We start from the raw sequence: 19,139 nt of genomic DNA, 5'->3' as shown, positions 1-19,139 counted from the left end.
TGCCAGTAGATCCCATTCAGACAGGAGACTCATGATTGTTGAAGCCATAAGTGACTTTATTTCAGCTATCTCTCTCCTAAAACTGCCTCTGCTTAAAGATGTCAGTTGAGAAAATGTATTCTCCCGATTTATTTTTCAAAATCTACCTCTTCCCTGCTCTAAAATGTTGGTATTGTATAAAATCGAAAGGACGGTGAAAGAGAAATGGAAAAATCTTACAAAACGAGAACGCAGGAGCATGCAGGAGTGAGATAAATGAAAAGGACTGTCTGGAAGTGGATTGAAGTGTCCTGAGGTAGATTTACGACGACACAGCCTTGGTATTCAGCACGCTCACATTCAATCGCGCGGACTGTGGGCTTCTGAGCAGAGCTTCGGGCACCTGCACTCATTCTTTTACAAATCAAGCACTGACAATTTCCGTCCCAAAAAATTAATAAAAGGCTGCCAAGGTCAAACTTGGCCTCTGGATAAAAAGTAATGCACTGCCTACCAATTTATTGTAAACAGAACAAATACAAACTTATATTAATAATAAAAATAATAACAGGACGAGGTAAAGCACGTCTGATGAGACATTCTTTAAATGGATGTGATGACTCTACTAGGAGAAACCCAGGCCCTGAGAGCAGACTAACGTGAACGGACAGCCCCAACAGGGTAAAGGCACCGGGATCAGAGGTGGCAAAGGGCTTTATAAGAAGGAAAGGCAAAACGTGGCCTGTCAGGGGAGATTTGGGGGCATAGTTTGATCAGTAAGATTTGGGTGGGGGAACCTCAGATTTCCCAACAGTCATGCTGGCACATAATGCTAAAATACATTATAGGACAAGCAGGGCGCACAAGTGGGGCTTAAAGAGCAGCGGAAAGGGAAATAAATGCAGATTGTTAGGGGTACTAGTGAGAGAAAGTACATTATTGGCTGAAATAACCAACAATTTTGAAATCTTCCCAAACAGGGAGTGTGTATGCGTTTTTGTCTCTGTGTGTAAACATTCCTGGTGAAATCCGATGTATATCTCACCATGTGTCTAGCGCGCGCTTGTTTCCATGGCTTCATGACAACGCGTGCATTATTCTAACATGTATTCAAGAATGGTCCAGCTCTAGGAATCGGCAGTTGCTTTTCTGTTGATCCGAGAGTTGGACGCTTTATTGGAGTGGTGTCTTAATAAAGATTCAACTTATACTTCGTGTACCTGTCTTACTTAACAAGTGGGGACGAGCGCCACCACTCCTCGGACCCGCATTCCTCTTCTTTCTTTTTTGTTGTGATTGTGGATTGCTGAGTTATCTGCGCTGGGAGCTGCCTATCTTTATTGTCCCTGTGGCACATTGCTTTGGACTGCTCCAAATTATTGTCCCTGTGGCACATCGTTGTGGACAGCCATTCTTTGTGACTGTGAGCTCTTTCCGGATTGTGTTGTCGCAGCGGATGTCCTGCACGCACGCGAACCTTGTTTGCTTTTGGGTAGTAACTTCCACGCCTTGGATTACAGCGCATATCCTTTTGGGACTGGGAGCAGCAGACGTTGTTACATGCACGCGCGGGCACTCCCTACTTTTGTGAGTGCTTACCGTGCTGATGTTGGCTTGCTCGTACACCTCCCACCAATTCCTATATTTCTGGCAGTGACGTTCCTCATCGTCATCATGTCATTCCTGCTAATTGGTGGCTTCAACCAGGAAGTGCTGTTCTCCACTGCAGTCCTTTCCTCTTCTTTGTCAAACATTTGGCCTGATTCCATATTTACACTCTTCCAACCTGAGGAAACAATCCCTGTGGTTTTCAGCTTGAAGAATGGTCATTTGGACAACTACCTACGTTGAACTCATTTCTTCGACCCCATGTTGTATTTAATTTGTTATTTATTTATTTATTTTCTTCTCTTTCTCATTTACCATTATGTGTGCTCAAAGTTTTTCTCTCCCTCCTCCACAAGCATTTTGGCCAGCAGGAGGTGTTCCTTGTATGAAATGGCCAGAATGGAAAGCAATTTTTCTTAATTACATTGACACTATTAATGCCCAAGTTGAAATGCCTCTGCAACAAAAAATAAAGAATTTTCTTTCATTGTGTTGGACCTGAGGGTTTGAAGGCATACAATCAAATGACTAAAGGTAGGGGCGGAGAAGGGGATCGAAATGAGTTTGAAAATGTTATCAGTGCATTTGACCAATATTTTGTATTGGTATATTGAGATACACATATTTCCACAGGAAACAGGAATCTGATGAAAATATTGATAATTATCTTGCTGCTCTTAGAACATTATCATTAGATTGCAATTTTGCCAATTTACAAGAAGATTTAATCAGAGACCAGATTGTTATGCATGTTAATGACTCTTCCATTTAGGAGAGGTTATGGGTGAATGGGGATTCTAGTTTACAACAAATCCTAGATATCGTCAGAAAAGCTGAGATGTCCTCCAGGAGTGCTAAAGTCATACAGAAAGAGTCCATACTAGATGAATGTGTAAGTAAAGTCCATTCTAAAAGTCAAGAGCAAAAAACAGGTAGGAAATTAGAGGTGAATAAGGACACCTCAAAAGACGTCTCTAAAGAACACCTTAAATGTTTTTGATTTGGTAGTATTTCGTGTTTGGCGAATAGCAAATTATGCCCTGTATTAAAACAGAAATGTTCTTCATGTGGAGTATTAGGGCATTTTTCTAAAGTTTGTAGAAAGAAACTCCATAATTATGTGAAATTTGTATAAGAAGGATGTGACAGAAATTAAGTTTCTTCGTGGGACAAAAGAGATGATGATAAGTTTGTTTTAAACATCAGAGGTAATGAAAACAAAATTTTGAATGTTGATACAGGAAAGAAAAAAACAGTTTGTACTGTGACTATTGGAGGAGTTGAGGTTCAAATGTATGCGGATTCTGGTTTTCCTTACTCTATTATTGATGAACAATTGTGATTTGACAATTTTTTTTAAAAAATTGGGAATATCTTGGTCAGTCCTGATATTTCTCCAGAAGGTTTTTCCGGTGAAAAACTTGATTTATTAGGTATTACCACATTTCTATTTGAGTTTAAGGATAGATCTAGCTTATGTAAGTTGTATGTTGCGAACAAAGGTCCTGCAGTGTTAGGTTGGCAAGACCAAGGTAGTTTAGGCATTATTTTAGACCCCAGTAGTCCTGGCCCTGTGATGGTAGTTGATGTGTGTGAACCAATAAGTAGTTCGATTTGGAAAAAAATTCCTAGGGTTTTTAATGATTGCATTGGTAAATTAACTGATTTTGAGCATAGATTGTGCTCAAAGACAATGCCATGCCTAAGATCTTCAAAGTAAGAAATATACTCTTAACAGTTAGGAATGACATTGAGAAAGAGTTAGATGCATTGGTGAATGAAGACATAATAGAACAAATTGAGTCATCTGAGTGGATTTCTCCAATTGTAGTTGCTAGACGCTCAGATAGCAAGATTAGGTTATGTATTGACTTGCGTTATCTTAATGATAATATACTCATTGACCAATTTCATTTACCACTCATCTCAGAAATGCTTTCTACCATTAAAGGGGCAAAAATGTTCACCACCATAGATCTTTCAGCCGCTTACCACCAGATTGTGTTACAACAAGATTCTAAAAACTACACAGCATTCATTGTATTGTTTTGTATTGACTTATTTACAAAGCGCATTCCGGCAAATCGTATCGAAGCGCTAAACTGAACAAGTACAAAGGGAAAGCAAAAGCTACCGACCGAGAGTGCCTATTGCGAGAAGAGCCAAGTTTTCAGGCTTTTCCTAAAGGTGGAGTGAGTAGCTGTTTGGCGGAGCGCTAAAGGCAGGGCATTCCATAGCCTTGCAGCTTCCACCGTGAAAGCACGATCTCCCCACCTAGCCTTATTGCATCGAGGAACCACGATCATATATTTGGAAGAAGATCTCAAGTTTCTAGTGGGTTGGTAATATTGCAAGGTAGACTTCAAATATTCACAGCCCTCAGACTGTAGAGCTCTATGAGTCTATGAGAGTTTTGAAAATAATTCTCTTATTAATAGGTAACCAATGTAGAGATTTCAGACTGCTGCTAGCCGATGCAGACTGGGGAAGATTCAGAATCAGGCGCGCTGCCGTATTCTGGATGGACTGTAGTTTGTCGAGAGACGTTTTATTAGCATTTAACAAAAGGGCGTTACAATAGTCAAGTCTTGAGGTGACTAAAGCCAGCACGACTTGCATCCTTAAGTCTTTCTCCAGAAGATGCAAAATGTTCCTGAGAGTTTTTAAGATCCAAAAGCAGACTTTAACCGTTTGATTGATCTGTAACTTGAAGGAAAGAGAAGTATCAAATATAATGCCTAGATTTTTAGCAGAGGGACAGGGTAGCGGGCAGCCTCCACAGGCCGCAGGCCACCAGCTGTTGTTCCAAGGACTGTTATTACGGCCAAAACACATAATCACAGTCTTATCCCCGTTAAGTTTAAGCCAGTTTCTGGCCATCCAATTATTAATTGCTATCATGCAGAGTCAAAATTTATCTTTAGATTCCTCCCAATGGTGGGAGACAGGAACAATCACCTACGTGTCATCCGCGTAGGAAACAATCTGGAAGCCAAAGGAGCGTACCAAGCCCGCCAAAGGCACCATGTATAAATTAAAAAGAGTAGGACTAAGAGATGACCCCTGTGGCACTCCGCACGGGATTTGAAAGGGAGAGGCACGTTGCTCGCCACAGGCCACCGTAATCGTTCTATCCATAAGAAAAGAGTAACTTCCGAGCCTTAACCCTCACTCCAGCCTGGGATAAACTCTAAAGCAGGATGGTGGGAGAGATAGTATCAAATGCAGCCGACAGGTCTAGAAGAACTAGAATTGTGCCTTCTCCCAAGTCCCCTCTTCTGCGAATTATGTCTGATGTAGAAATTAGAGCCGATTCCGTGCTATATGCACTGCGGAAACCGTGTTGGGAGGGGTCCAGCCTTCCGTTTCCTTGAAGAAACTCAGCAAGCTCCTGATTGAGATGTTTTTCTAACATTTTAGCAAGGCAGGGCAGTAAAGAGATTGGGAGAAGATTGGTGAGATCAGTTGCATCTTTGCCAAGTTTTTTGATAAGCGGAATAACCGTAGACTGTTTCCAATTAGCAGGGAAACTACCTTACAGAAGGATTTCGGCAAACACTGGCTCCAGAGCAGAAGTGACCAGAGAAGGAGCTAACTTTAAGATACGTGGCGGACAAAGTAGGTGAGCCAGATTTCACGGCCAGTAATAGATCTATAATTCTATTGACAGCTAGGGGTTGGAAGCATTGTAGTAAATTGCCTGGCTCTGCGTGTGGAAGGGTCTCTTCCCAGTCACCCTCTAAGTCAGGGGAGGGAGATCTAAAAGCTGTCAACAAATTTACAATTTTGTCATTAAAAAAATTGGCCACCATTTGACAGTGCTGAGGTGAGTTTGCAGAAACAGGATATCCTGTGCTCGTCGGTGGGGACGTCAGAGCTCGTACTGTTTTGAACAATTCTTTGGGGGCGTTAATCGCCTCTCTAATAGCTTTGGAGTAATAATGTGTTTTGGCGAACCTAATAGCCAATTTGTACTTCCCAAGGGCCTCTCTAAGTTTATTTCTTTCCATTTGGGTTTTATTTAATAGCCATTTACGCTCCTGCCTACGATATGTTCTTTGCAAATTTTTCAGCTCCTCAGAGTACCATGGCGCAGAGGGAGAGCGTTGAGCTTTAGAAATTGCCGGGGTCTGAGGCGCTAGCAGATCAGTAGCCCTTTTCAAACCTAGGTCAAAAATCTCTAGGTGAGTGCGGCCTACTGCTTTTGCCTGATCCCAGCCATATTTAAATGCCTGGGGGAAATTGATCTTATTTATTGTGTGCCATGGCCTTTTTAGCACAGTAGTCGAGGGCAATTTCCGGGCGGGGGCTGGCCAGATTAACTTAATGGATAGTAGATAGTGATCTGTCCAATCCAAAGCTCTGTTATCATTTCTGAAAATCAGTCCTGGTCTAATAAAGATAGCATCCAGCATATGGCCCACAGTGTGAGATGGCAAAATGCTTCCCAGGTGCCAATCCAGACTCTGCATAGAGCTAGTAAAATCTAATATGGCAGCCTAGCACCATGGCATTCTCTACTAAAAGCAGCGGTTCCAGCAAAGAGGGCCAGGCGGCAAGGAAGGCATTCTTGGGACCAGGGGGTCTATAGAGTAAGAGGCCCTCTATTACCATACTATTCTGGACTTTAGTTTTAAAATAAAAGCTTTCACATACCTGCTGTCTGCAATTGAGCGCCACAAGCGTGCAACTTAAATGATTTTTAAATATTATAGCTAACCCCCCTCCTCACTTTCCTTCTCTGTCTTGTCTGGAGAAAGAGTACCCTGGGGGTGCCGCAATTAAGAAGTCTGGGTTGGAGTCGGCTCTCGTCCAGGTTTCAGTGATAAAAAGACAGTCAAGGTTGGACGAATTAATCAGCTCACTAATTTCGAAAGCATGTTTAATAAGAGAGCGAGCATTGATTAGGCCCCAAGTCATAGAAGACTTAGTGAACTTCTTATTGGCATCAGGGTCTGAGAAGGCACAATCTTCCGGGCTGATTATAGGCTTCCAATTACAGGAGTTACAGGGAGCACTTTTGTCCAAGGCGAAATCTAAATGCCTCCAGTTCTGGTTAGGGGAAACCTTATATAGGGATCGTAATTCATGATTCAGGTAGGAGATGCAGCGAGGAGAGCAAGTATTTGGAGCAGCGTGGCTGGCCCTCGGCCCCTTCCGTACGCGGACGGGCCCAGACAGTCTTGCCTTAGGCGTGCCTTCGGCGCGCCAGCGGCGCGTCCGGTGCACGTTTCCGCTTCAGCGTCCGCATTATGTACCTGCCGGAATCCCCAGCAGTAGTAGAGTCAGCCGGCAACTAGAAAGCTGACTCAAATGCCTCTCAAGATGTCCGCCAACTCTCAAAAAGCCAAAAAAGGAGGCGGGCTCTAACAGGCCCTAATCTCAAGTGGCAGGCACAAGAAGATAATAATCGGCAAAACGCCGAGAGCCAGGAAGGAAGAAAAACACCCAATTTAAAAACCATCAGCAATTTTAAGAAATTTAAAAAAGCCAAAAATACTGTCGAAACACAAGAAAGTAAAATCATCACTCCTTTTGGGTGTTACCAATACAAGAGGATGCCTTTCGGGTTGGCTTCTGCTGCTGCTGTTTTTTAGAGACTTATCCATTCCTTATTTGGTAATATGGTCAATGTACATTGTTTTAAAGACGATATTTTAATTCATGGCAAGGATAAAATTTAACATGATCAACTTTTAGATCGTGTTTTAAGTACCCTGGATGAGGGAGGACTAACAGTAAAGTTTTCCAAGTGCAAATTTGCAGTTAAAAGTGTTGTTTATTTATGCCATGTGTTGAGTGAGGAAGGAATTAAGCCCAAACCAGATTTGATTGATGCTATACGTTTGCCCCCAGAACCTAGTCGCAAGGATGATGTGAGATCTTTTCTCGGTCTCACAGAGTTTTATTCTAAATATATAATGAATTTCTCTTGCAAAACTTTCCACATATGACAGTTACTCAAGACATTTAGGGGCATATGTATACTCTGTTTGCGCCTAATGTGCGTCAAAAATTTTGCCGCACAATCGGCGCAAACCCTGCCCCATATTTATACTTTGACGCCCGACCCCGCGGGCGTCAAAATTCCACCTCCTTACACCAATTAAGGGCCATATTTATACTTTTTGACGCACAACTGCGCCAATGCAGTTGTGCGTCAAAAAATGTAATGCGGGCTAACGCCATTCCAAAGCACCATGCGGGCGCCTTATTTATGGAATGCCGTTAGCCGACGGAGCTGACTGGTGTGCGTAAAAAAAAATTACCCACACCAGGCAGCGCCGGCGTAGGGGAAAATGGAGCTTGGGCGTCAAAGAATGGGGCAAGTCGGTCTGAGGCAAAAAATCTGCCTCCACCCGATTAGCGCCATTTTTTTTGACTCCCACCCTCCATTGACATGACTCCTGTCTTAGCAAAGACAGGAGTCATGCCCCCTTGCCCAATGGCCATGCCCAGGGGACTTCTGTCCCCTGGGCATGGTCATTGGGCATAGTGGCATGTAGGGGGGCACAAATCAGGCCCCCCTATGCCACAATTTTTTTTAAAAAAAATACTTACCTGAACTTACCTTAAGTTCCCTGGGATGGGTCCCTCCATCCTTGGGCGTCCTCCTGGGGTGGGCAAGGGTGGCAGGGGGTGTCCCTGGGGGCATGGGAAGGCACCTCTGGGCTCCTTCTGAGCCCACAGGTCCATAAACGCCTGCCCTGACCAGGCGTTAAGAAATGACGCAAAAGCGGCTGGACGTCATTTTTTTTGACCCGCCCACTCCCGGGTGTCATTTTTGCCCGGGTGTATAAATACGGCGCACATGCCTCGGAGTCATTTTTTAGAAGGGAACGCCTACTTTGCATATCATTAACGCAAGGAAGGTGTCCACGCTAAAAAATGACGCAAACTCCTAGATCTTTGGCCAAAGTATAAATATAGAGTTAGTTTTGCATCAGATTTGCGTCAAAAAAAACAACGCAAATCCGGCGCAAACAGAGTATAAATATGCCCCTAAGACAGTGGTTCCCAATCTGTGCGCCGCGGCTCGCTGGTGCGCCATCAAAACTAGCCAGGGGCGCCGCACACAGTTTGGGAACCACTGAGCTATTTATAGCCTTGGGCCAGTTCGTACAAAATAAAACTACTCAGTTGTAGCAGCTCTTTTTTAATTTTGTCCTTGAGCGCCCTCTGGTGGTTAAACACAACTAAAGGGATTCTACATTTCACAATATTTAAACAGTTATGTTATAACTACATAAAAATGAGACCTGCCCATTTTACTAGGGTTACCGTCAACCAATATTTTCCCCTTACTAAAAAACCCTATGCATGCTGTAATTAAACAAATGTTACATTTTTATTTTTTACAGTTATATATAGAATTACAATACCTTCATTGGCGTCATCCCAATTCTTTTCAGGGAGAAAAATGGATGTACTCCCTAGGCCAGGCTTACATCCCCCACCCGCCAACAAAAACTAACATAATGGGGAGCCGCAGCCAGTGGCCAATAGATCAAGGGAGCCGTGGGTCGAAAATGTTTGGGAACCACTGCCCTAAGAGTTTAAACAAGCATACTGAACACACAGCTCTGAGCAGCAAACTTGACTGGAAGAGTCAATAGAAAAGGGAGTCTGTACTGCTTGGAAACAACAGAGGTCTAGAGGCTGTTCTATCATTGGGTGTTCACTTTCCCATGGACCTTGGAAAGTGCTTTTTTTTTTTTTAAGTTGTCAGCTGTTTAATAATTGCAAGAAATACAAGGGGGCACCTGTTAGTCCAGGCAGGCATCCTTGGCGTGGTTCTCCCTTTAACGTTTTGCCTTCAAACCTCCTCATTTGCTGACTTCATTTTTGCTGGCCTTAGGACTCCGTGCACTTTACCACTGCTACCCAGTGCTAAAGTGCTTGTGCTCCCTCCCCTAAAACATGATAGAATTGGGTTGTACCCAATTGGCATATTTAATTTACTTGTATGTCACTAGTAAATGCTACTGGTGGACCTTCAGCACTGATAGTTCAACCCTCTTTGCCATTTTCACCTGACAAAATAATCCTTTTGCCAAACCCAAGCCTTCCTTTTTAATGCATGTAAATCACCCCTAGGATAGGCCCTGGACAGCTCTAGAGGGCAGGGTACTGTATTTAAAAAGTTGGACATGTACTTAAAATGTTTACATGTCCTTGTAGTAAAAACTCAAATTCTTTTTCTTTGCAAACTGCAAGGGCTACCTCTGTGAACGTTGAATTTTTACTAATAAATATTAATGTATTCTGAATGTTAAATCTGCATAGAGAATGAATTAATATAGAAAATAATGCACAGCTTGGAAAATGTGTCTACTTGAGTGGCCGTCAGTTATCACAAAGTATCCTTATGAATTACCTATTAAAACAAATTGATGTGCTCATGTTTAGATTAATGTAGTATTCTGTTATATTAATGATTACTTATTATGTATGTGCTTTATTAATTGTAGGCCTTAAATTAGCGAGGTCTTGGGCCTAGTTGCACAGCCTCATGTTAAGATGCACTGTTTAAATAATTCACATAAAATGGCTGTTTAGAGAAATGAATACTTGCATAGTTTCACTGAGTTGACCAAACACTAGCAGATGTTTAACGTTTCCATGAGAACTGCTTGATAGAAAATGCTGTATTAGTTATTGATACATTGTAAAGGTTAGTGAGTGAGAAAGTGCTGTTCCCAAGAGCTAACAATGAATGCACTGACTGAAGAACAAAGAGATACAAAATTGTTACCTGACGAATCCGACGATGGGAACAGGAGAAGAGGAACCAATCATCGACATGTGAAAGACAGTTTAGTTATAGCTTAGATTTGAAATTCTACTTTCAATGGACTAAACATACGATTCTTTGACCAATGGCAATGTGGGAAGAGTTTTAGATGATTTTAACTTAGTCTGATCGCACCGATGGAAGAGAGGCTTATTCCCGTTTTCCTACTTCACTGATGAGGTGTACTGGTCTTGATTTCCTTTTACTTAAAGAATTCTATCTTTAACTTTATTGCTTAGACTTTTGTTGCCGAATGCTGATCCTTAGACTATGCTTTGCAACTGGTTCGGATAGCTTAGAGTCCCAGATTCTGAAACATTCCCTTTCATGGTCCGATGCTGTTGCTGACCGAACAGATGTCCAATTGATGGAGACAGTCCCAGCTTGCTGATCCATATTGAGGAGAGGTATTAATAAAATGTTATTGTGTTAGATGAAATTTGTCTTTTGTTCCTAGGTACTAACCGCTATTTTGATAGAGCCATAGTTAGATGTTTTTCCAAATTTGTGTTGACAAAAATTGTTTTGCATTAAGTCCAAACATGCTATTCTAATCAGAAGGTTAGTGAGGGATGATCTTAAATATTAGTAGGTTGCTATTAACAATTAATAGATGCTGCTCTGTTGCTGAATCTAAATCTATGCTATTTCTATTGCGCAATTATTCCTGCTATTGATTTGTACTGTAATTCAAGAATGCGTTGTGATTCATGCTTTGGTTAAATTGAGATTCTTTAGAAGATTTGGACAACCAGTGTTGTTTCTGTATGTATATTATCTGATTTTGAGACTAAGTTACGTGAGATTAGCATTGTTAATGTTGAGAAATAAACATTCTAACTTTTACAAGAAAGATGTGTTTATTCATGGCCAAGAGGGTCATGGTGTGTGCAATTACTGATTCCAAAGAATATTGATTGATATTGTTATTGCTTGGTATTTAAATTGAGTCCTATGGAGGGATTTACTCTAAGCGCAGTCTAAAGATCCATCGAACCTCTAATGTGTCCCCTTATAAATTAAAGATAAGAAACCAAATAAGGTCAGATGTGCTCACACCTCTCCCACAGTATAACATTGGAGTTAATGTATTACCTTTAATAAGCTGTAACTTCAAAATGTGAACAGGTAACCGGTTCATGTTTGGTGTCTTTGGAACAGTAATAAAAAAAACCTGTTTTATGGCGAAGTCGGATTTTAAATTACAGTTTTTTAAAAAAAGTTGGCATTTTCCTGCCTTAGCCAATTAGTGCCTGCAGCCTGTCTCTGGGTCACATGACTGGGTGTAGCTTTGTGTATTCCTCCTAGACAGCCACACTCAATATAGAGCTTAGGTGTGTCTGGATGGGCCATCACTGGCAGGATGGGAGAGCAGAGTTGGGCACAGCCCTACTTCCACTTGAATAGGCTGTGTTCTGCCTCCATACAAAGGGCTACATACCCCTTGTATTTAGTCTGGTGCAAGGGCAGGGAAGGCAGGTAACCTGTGCACATGAAAGGGACATCTCTAGAAGCTTCTTCAACTCCAGAGGAAGGCCTAGGTATAAATATTGGATCTCAGACACCAACTCCTCAGTACACGTCTGGAAATGTGGATACTCTGCCAGGAAGAAGGACTGCTGTGCAGCTGAAAGGACTGCTACTTTACTGGACTGCAGCTCTGAAGGACTACTGCCCTGCTATGCTGACCTGCTGCCTTCTTGCCTGGGTGAGAAGGACTGGACCGGCATCTATTGAACCCAGGAATCCAGGCATTCCAAGGGCCAGTTGGCTGGCCTCATAACTGGAGCCTCAGGGATAAACAGCTCCATAAACCTTGAACTCAGCACCATGACTCTGGCTTCTGTAAGTTCTACCCTGCCAAGTGGTGCCACCCCAGTCCTGGAACCTTGGAAGTGGGCCTGAAGGTGCTCTGTCAGCCCATCTTTGGTCCCAGCAGAACTGGCAAATCTCCTCTGCTACGCGGCACATTCCTGAGGAGAACTGACGCATTGCCTATCCTGCAAGGATCTTCTCAGCACAAGGGCTCTGTACCGACCTTACAGTGGCATCAGCAGTGCCGCTGTGCAAAGCCTGACACAGGCCCTCATATCGTAAATCTCTCATCAACAACACAGGTTCTTGCATCGCAGCCTCGCAGTTCTCTGGAACTGATGCATCGCCACAACTATGTGATGCATCCTCGATGCTGGACTTCGCATTGCAAGCCCTCGTCGACTGAATCCTCAATGATGATGCAGGCTCTCGCATCTCAGCTTCACAGCTCCTCAGAACTGATGCATCGCCTCAGCTTCCCAACGCATCCTTGACGCAGGACCTTGCAATGCTCATCAACCATTTTATAAAGTACCCTATTCAGTGGGCCTAACTTGGTCCCTGTGGCGCTCGGCCCCAACTTGTTACTTTGTCCCAGTCTGGCATGAGTGGCTTAACAAAACTTTAGTGGACCCCCCTGCAAAGTACCCGGAGGGGGCTCCTTGGTGCGTGTGGGTCCCTGCTCCGCGGGGGTCTTTGTTACACCACTGTCTGGCATATTCTGATATCCACAGTTGGCTCATTATGCTTTTTAGAGCTATTTTTATTGAAATCTTAAAATTTTCTATCTCTGGTTCTGCTGATTGGATTTTGGTATTTTTGGCCTTGATTTACTTATTAAAATGAACTATATTTTCCTAAATTGGTGTGGGATTTTTCTTGTGTTGTGTTTTAAATCTATTACTGTTTGAAGTGCTGCAAAAATACCTTACACATTGCCTCTGAGTTAAGCCTGACTGCTCTGTGCCAAGCTACCAGAAGGTTGAGAACAGGTTAATTTGGTGTTTGCTTGTGTCTCACCCAGACAAGGATTGTGATTGCTGCTTGAGTAGGTTTTCACCAACCTCAACCAGTAACCTAATTTCTTACAACACCACTCCAAGCAACTACTAGTTAACTGGTGTTTCTGGGCAAAGGCCCTAAGACTCTGGACCCAGTAATTATGGGCCCCTAGACAACAGACATGGATTATCAGAGGAACTGCAAACAGATGCTGTGCAGGCCCTTAGCCCCATGCATCCTTTAAAATGAGGGGAGCAGAAGAGGCTTCCATAGCAGAGGAAGAAATAATTATTTCTTCCCACTGCTTCCTGCCCAGGGACGTAGCTTGGTCAGTAAGATTGGAGAGGTGTGAGCTTCATGTTTTCCAACAATATAATGTTAAAATACATTATACCACAAATAGGGTATATTAGAGTGGCTTAAGAGGCAGTGAAAAGGGAGAGAAATGTGGAGGGGTAGGGGTACTAAGTGAGCAAAATCACAATATTTTGTAAAGTAACCAACATTTATGAAGACTTTCAAAACCAAGAGATGGAGAGAGTATGTATGCGTTTTGTCTGTGTGTATGTAAAATGTCTTGGTGAAATCTGACAGATGTGAGCGCGTCTGACCGTATTTGTTGTTTGATCATTTATTCATAAGGTGAGGCGTTAGAGACTCGATAGACCTTTTGACTCATGCTAACAGCGTTCCACCATGCGTACAAATTTTCTCCTGACCTAAACAACCACTATGTAATCTGTTTACCAAATCAAACATCAGAAATTTTGAGTCAGTAATCTTTACGTACCATAACCCATGTGGCCATGAATAACCATGCCTTTGGTAAAATTTGAAAGAAACAACACAGGCTGACCAAAGCGGCGAAAGAATCGCAATCTCACTAAAGCATTTGTCATTAAACATTCAAGGATTACCGTACATATCAACAATAACAATATCTGAACTATAGAAATGGCATACATCTAGACTCAGCAGATGAATAAAATCAATTCTTTGTTAATAATATTTGTCAGTACGTGACACACTAACTGACCCTCCAATTCGAATGGCATGTATGGGTTCATGCAAAAGTAATTTAGACAAAAGTTAATTTGGAAAACATCTAACTAGGGCTCTAACAAAATAGCGGTTGGTACCTAAAAAGAAAGAACAACAATCTATAACAGAAACAATAGCATTTTGCTCTACCTCTCCTTATTGGATCAGCAATCTGTGATTTCTTTATCAGTTGGACATCCATCTGGTCAGCTTTGGCAAGGGACAGTGAAGGGGATCGGCTCAGCCACAGTGGGGCTTTAAGTTAACTGAACCAACTTAGAAAGGGCTTCAAGCTAAGGAAAACAGCATCAATAGTATTAACAAATTTGGGTTAGGAAGAAAAAGGCATCAGGAACTGCTCTCCTCCTCGATCAGGACTCGAACCACCAGAATGAGTGAATGATTGTGTTTACCGCCATGGACAGGCTGGCGGATGAGGACTCGTAATCCCCAGGGCGGAGCTGGATTACAACCGCCAGGACCGCCAGGCTGCAGGCTGGCGGCAACCTGGCGGTGTCAGCGGTATTACCGTGGCGACTTTGTCACGGTCATAATATGGCGGTCGCACCGCCAGCCTGTTGGAGGTGCGACCGTCAGCGCAAGTCTGGCGGTCATACGACCGCCAGACTTGTAATGAGGGCCTAATTCTCAAAACTGTGATATAGTTAGACAGTCTTTCACACATCGATGATTGGCCCCTCTTCTCCTATTCCCATCACCAGTTTTGTCAGGTAACTTTTTAGTTGCAATCATAACTCAAGTCAGTGAAGTCTTTGTCGAGTCCTAGGAACATTTGCTTCTCACGCACCAAGGATACAAATGTATCCGTAGGTAGCGCATAATACTACAGCAAACAGTTCTCACAAGAAAGTTAAAGACATTTACAAATCGTTTGGTCAGCACTGTCTGAATAATGAATAAACAAATTCTCTGCTCTTACAAAACATTTATGAATATTTATTTATTTATACCATGAAGCTAAACACGAGGCCTTGTCGACTAAGCCCATAATTTCACAATTACTCTATTCCTATTAAAATGAAGTAAATATATATCATTCATCTATTAGTATGGTCCACTAATACATTTTATTCTACATGTGCATTTTATTTCTAAGCCGTTAATGTTATTTCCTTATTAATGTCGTACATGTAATGCCTGCCACCCAGGTGGGAACATTTTCCAAAACTCTCAATTTCTCTGTGTTAGCAAAATTCATGTAAATTCTTAGCTATTAATCACTGAAGATGTATTAGTAATTAATTCAGCTTTCACAATGACACCTCACCAAACCTGACTGAAAGCACCCGTACCCAACTAATTGCCAGAAAATACATTTATTGGGGGTGGCAACATCTCAAACACCTCCCCTGAAGCTACACCCCTGTTCTGCCCCTCTTTCTCCCGAGACAAAAAGAAAAGCCTCCGTAACATCTACCACCTGTATCAAGCAGTTGGTAAATGCTTGCGGATTTAAGACCGTTAATTGCCCAAGAAGTGGGAAAAACATGCAGAATTAGACCCAATATTGCCAGGTTCATGTTGCTTTCTATTCTATGGGAAACAATTCGTAATCCTAATTAACTCACATGGAGCTAGCGCCTGAAAGCATTCATTCCGGCCCAGATGCTCCCCTGTGGAGTTACGAGCGAACTCAGAAAGAGGTACTGAGTTGGGAAAGTGTATTAATAAGAACGATATTAAAATTAAAAAAGAATGGATGCCATTCTATAACGTGCAGTTAATTAATCAGATGTATTTCCTTCTTTCCTTTCACTTAAGGTCAATTACACATCTCCTTTGGTGGCTGTGCATTTTACGGAAGCAAGAAAAAATCACCCAGTAACCGTCCAGTGTAAGCTCAATGGCAAGGACATTATAAGTGACAGCAACAATGACCGTTTCCTTGGCAGAATCATCTTCACCCTGGAAATTGGAATTTAGGAGACATGAACATTCACCAGGAAATATACTGTCTGTCCTCATCGCGTTAAATGTCTGCACGGCCAACCTGCCTGGAAAATATTTATACAGTGTATGAAACATATCAGTGAGTTTAAAAAGAGACCCCAGATGCCCGATGAAGACTTGAATGATAAAACATAAGATATTTTCTCTATGACTCTAGTTGCCTTTGGAAATGCTTTATTTAGACAATTAAGTCCATTAAAGTGCCAGCAGCATAAAGTAATAAAATGTGCAAATATGAGAACAAGTTAAAATAAATTAACAAATAAACAATGACTCATTGTGCACTAGTCAATTCATAAAAGAAGTTATAAACAAATAAAACCCATAACATGCTATTTTAAGAAGCATCTATGTACTGTCTGGGCACTTAACAGTGAGTTTGCATCGAAAGTTGGAATATATATGTTAAATACAGTCAACTATGACCTGAGGCTTAATTATCTCGACATAAGCTGATCTACTAACAGTTTTTGACAGTGCAGCAGTTTTTGACGTACAGCTTTTGAGGCTAAGCATTATAGCATTTTATTACTATTGATGCATTTACAGAATAAAAAACTAATTAATCTGAGCCAACAAGTTATTACTAAAGTGCAGTTTTGTAAAGTGTTGTTCGCTAAAAAGTGTTAGAATGCTAAATACTCAGTAAAAATACACTGAAAATGATGCCACAAACAGGATCTAAACTATGAATTCCTAAGTCAACAGGATAGGCAAAGATCATCAAAAGGTAATAGTAAGCCAATAGTAAACTCAAATAAATATGTGTAGGAGTGACAAACTTCACCTAGCAGCCTCTCCATTTTGTTCATATGTTAGCCAAAGTTTTATCGCCAATGACTGTATGAAAAGAAAAATAATTACCTTAACAACGAATACTAAGCAGCACTCAGAGTACCACTCAACTCCATCGCAGTGAATGCTAGCCCTCTCAGAGAGCATAAGGATAATGTTCATTCAATGAACACTCTCCAACATTATATCCCTATGTCCCTGAGGAGGTTGAGAGAGTAGCTAAGTTCCTTAATGATGTATCTATTTTATCCAACAATGGTATAGACTAGCCATTACTTGCGAGCGAGTTTCATTCAAGAGGGATCTGATGGCCACCTGTATTGTCCGCGTCCCTTGATTAATCAGGAGATGGCAAAGGAACCTTCTGTGTTCATCAGTTACCATGGGGCAAATGCGGAGCAGGTGTGGTTGTGTCTCCTGGAAAAAGCCACATATACGGCACATGTTGATGGCGGGTTGTCGCATCCAGGGAGGCAAGAGGTCTAGTGATGAGAAGCAGCCCAAGCCTAGTTGCCACAGCTTAACTTTGTAGTATACCGAAAATGATTCAGTAATGTGTTTTGCACCCCTCTCTGAGCATAGCTCTTAATTACAAGACCAGAATGCTTTCTTCTCATAAAGGTGCGACGATCAGTTAGGAAGGATCCTATGTGAACCTCTCTGTTTAGAGCTGCTTTGAACTGCTGGTGAGGCAGATTTAGATTCCACACAGCTGCTTCGCCTTTTAGCTTCAAGGCTTCGGTGAGAGCATTCGACCATGTTTTCAGATGTGACTTTCAGACAGATTAAATTCTTCAGATTCTTTTTTAGTGGCTCGTACTGGTGCAGATACTTCAAACTAGCTTTCTGTACAAGGTGTTGGCCACTCATCTTAGATTCCAGCCTAATCTGGGCTAGTGAGTTATTGTGTGGAAGCTTAAACAATGACCTGAAGACAGCACTGAGCATTGTAAAAAAAAGCATCCAGTTTCCCTGGAAATGCTTCTATGCCACATGCCAGTGATGAGACAAGTTTAGCATTTACTATCTTCAGCAATGGTTCCAGAGTAGGCTGTTCTGTGCTTTTGAATATGCCTTCAAAGGCAAATTGTAGTGAGGCAGATTTTGGCTTTATTGAGCTAAGATGTGTTAGGTGGTCTCCTTTGTCATTCAGTCAACATCCCAGAAATGTATATTTGTTTGGTGTAATCAGACAGTTGTTCAGATTCCAAGCGCCCGTTTTTTCCTTTTTTTCCTAATAACAATGTTTGTTTATTCAAAGTGTATTGTCATTCCATCTGAGCTGCTATGATTGTGTAAAACATTGGTCAGTTTCTGTAACCCCATTGCTGTTTGGCTTAAGATGACTACATCGTCTGCATTGAGAAGTGAAGTTATGGGCTGATTTGTCAGTTTTGGCGCATGGCTGATAAGTGAATTCAGTGTAGGCGCCAGGTCACACATAAACAAGTTAAAGATTGTGGGGCTAATACACACCCTTGGTTAACGCCTTGTTCAACTTTTATCTTGCCAGAGGCTGCTGTATTAATTCCCAAATTTACTCTGGCCTACGTGTCGGAGTAAAGTAGCTGGATGCCACGAGTAGTGCTTACGGAATTTGCCGGGCTTAAAAATTAGACCAAAGCACCTGGCAACTGACATGATCAAAAGTCTTACCATAATCTATGAAGCAGCAGTAAAGTAGCTAATTTTTCATTATGTTTTGCAGCAAGCATCCTAATAGCCACAAGATCATCAGTAGTGCCTGAAAAAGGTCTACAACGGTTTGATTAAAAGATATCAGGTTCTTTGATTGCCCATGCTCCTAAGTTCTCCAATTGAAGCGAGGCACAGCATTTAGCCTCAACATTCAAAAGGGCTATAAGGTGATAGCTATCTGGGGTCGCCACTGGGTCCTTTTTAGGTCAAGCGCTGCTTTTCTGATGTGTTGTAATTTGTATGTGGGCTTCAACAATGCCTATCACTTTAATTTGTTCCTTGGCCTGCCTTTCAAAATGCACACACTTTCATTGGTAAATGCTTCATGATGGTCCCACCTTCAGGCTGCTTTGTGCCACCTTGGAGAGTGACCCTGTTAGTTTAGTTTAGTTTTATAGATTTATAGAGCGCATAGTTACCCAAGGCCATCCCAGCG

At 42.0% G+C, this 19,139-nt stretch overlaps 1 protein-coding gene across 1 annotated transcript in view; it reads left to right on the top strand.

The window, feature by feature from the left end:
* The window catches only part of ATP1B4 (ATPase Na+/K+ transporting family member beta 4), a 250,030-nt gene extending 233,039 nt beyond the window's left edge, over positions 1-16,991 (top strand). The window contains exon 9 of the mRNA XM_069212109.1: positions 16,022-16,991. Coding sequence (XP_069068210.1) covers positions 16,022-16,183 — 162 coding nt within the window. The 3' untranslated portion in view covers positions 16,184-16,991. The remainder of the gene's footprint in view (positions 1-16,021) is intronic.
* The last annotated feature ends 2,148 nt before the right edge of the window (positions 16,992-19,139 follow it).

Source organism: Pleurodeles waltl, chromosome 2_1 (genome assembly GCF_031143425.1).
Source record: "Pleurodeles waltl isolate 20211129_DDA chromosome 2_1, aPleWal1.hap1.20221129, whole genome shotgun sequence".
Classification (NCBI taxonomy): domain Eukaryota; kingdom Metazoa; phylum Chordata; class Amphibia; order Caudata; family Salamandridae; genus Pleurodeles; species Pleurodeles waltl.
Note: the sequence above shows the minus strand (reverse complement) of the source record. Positions and strands in the feature narration are given on the sequence as shown.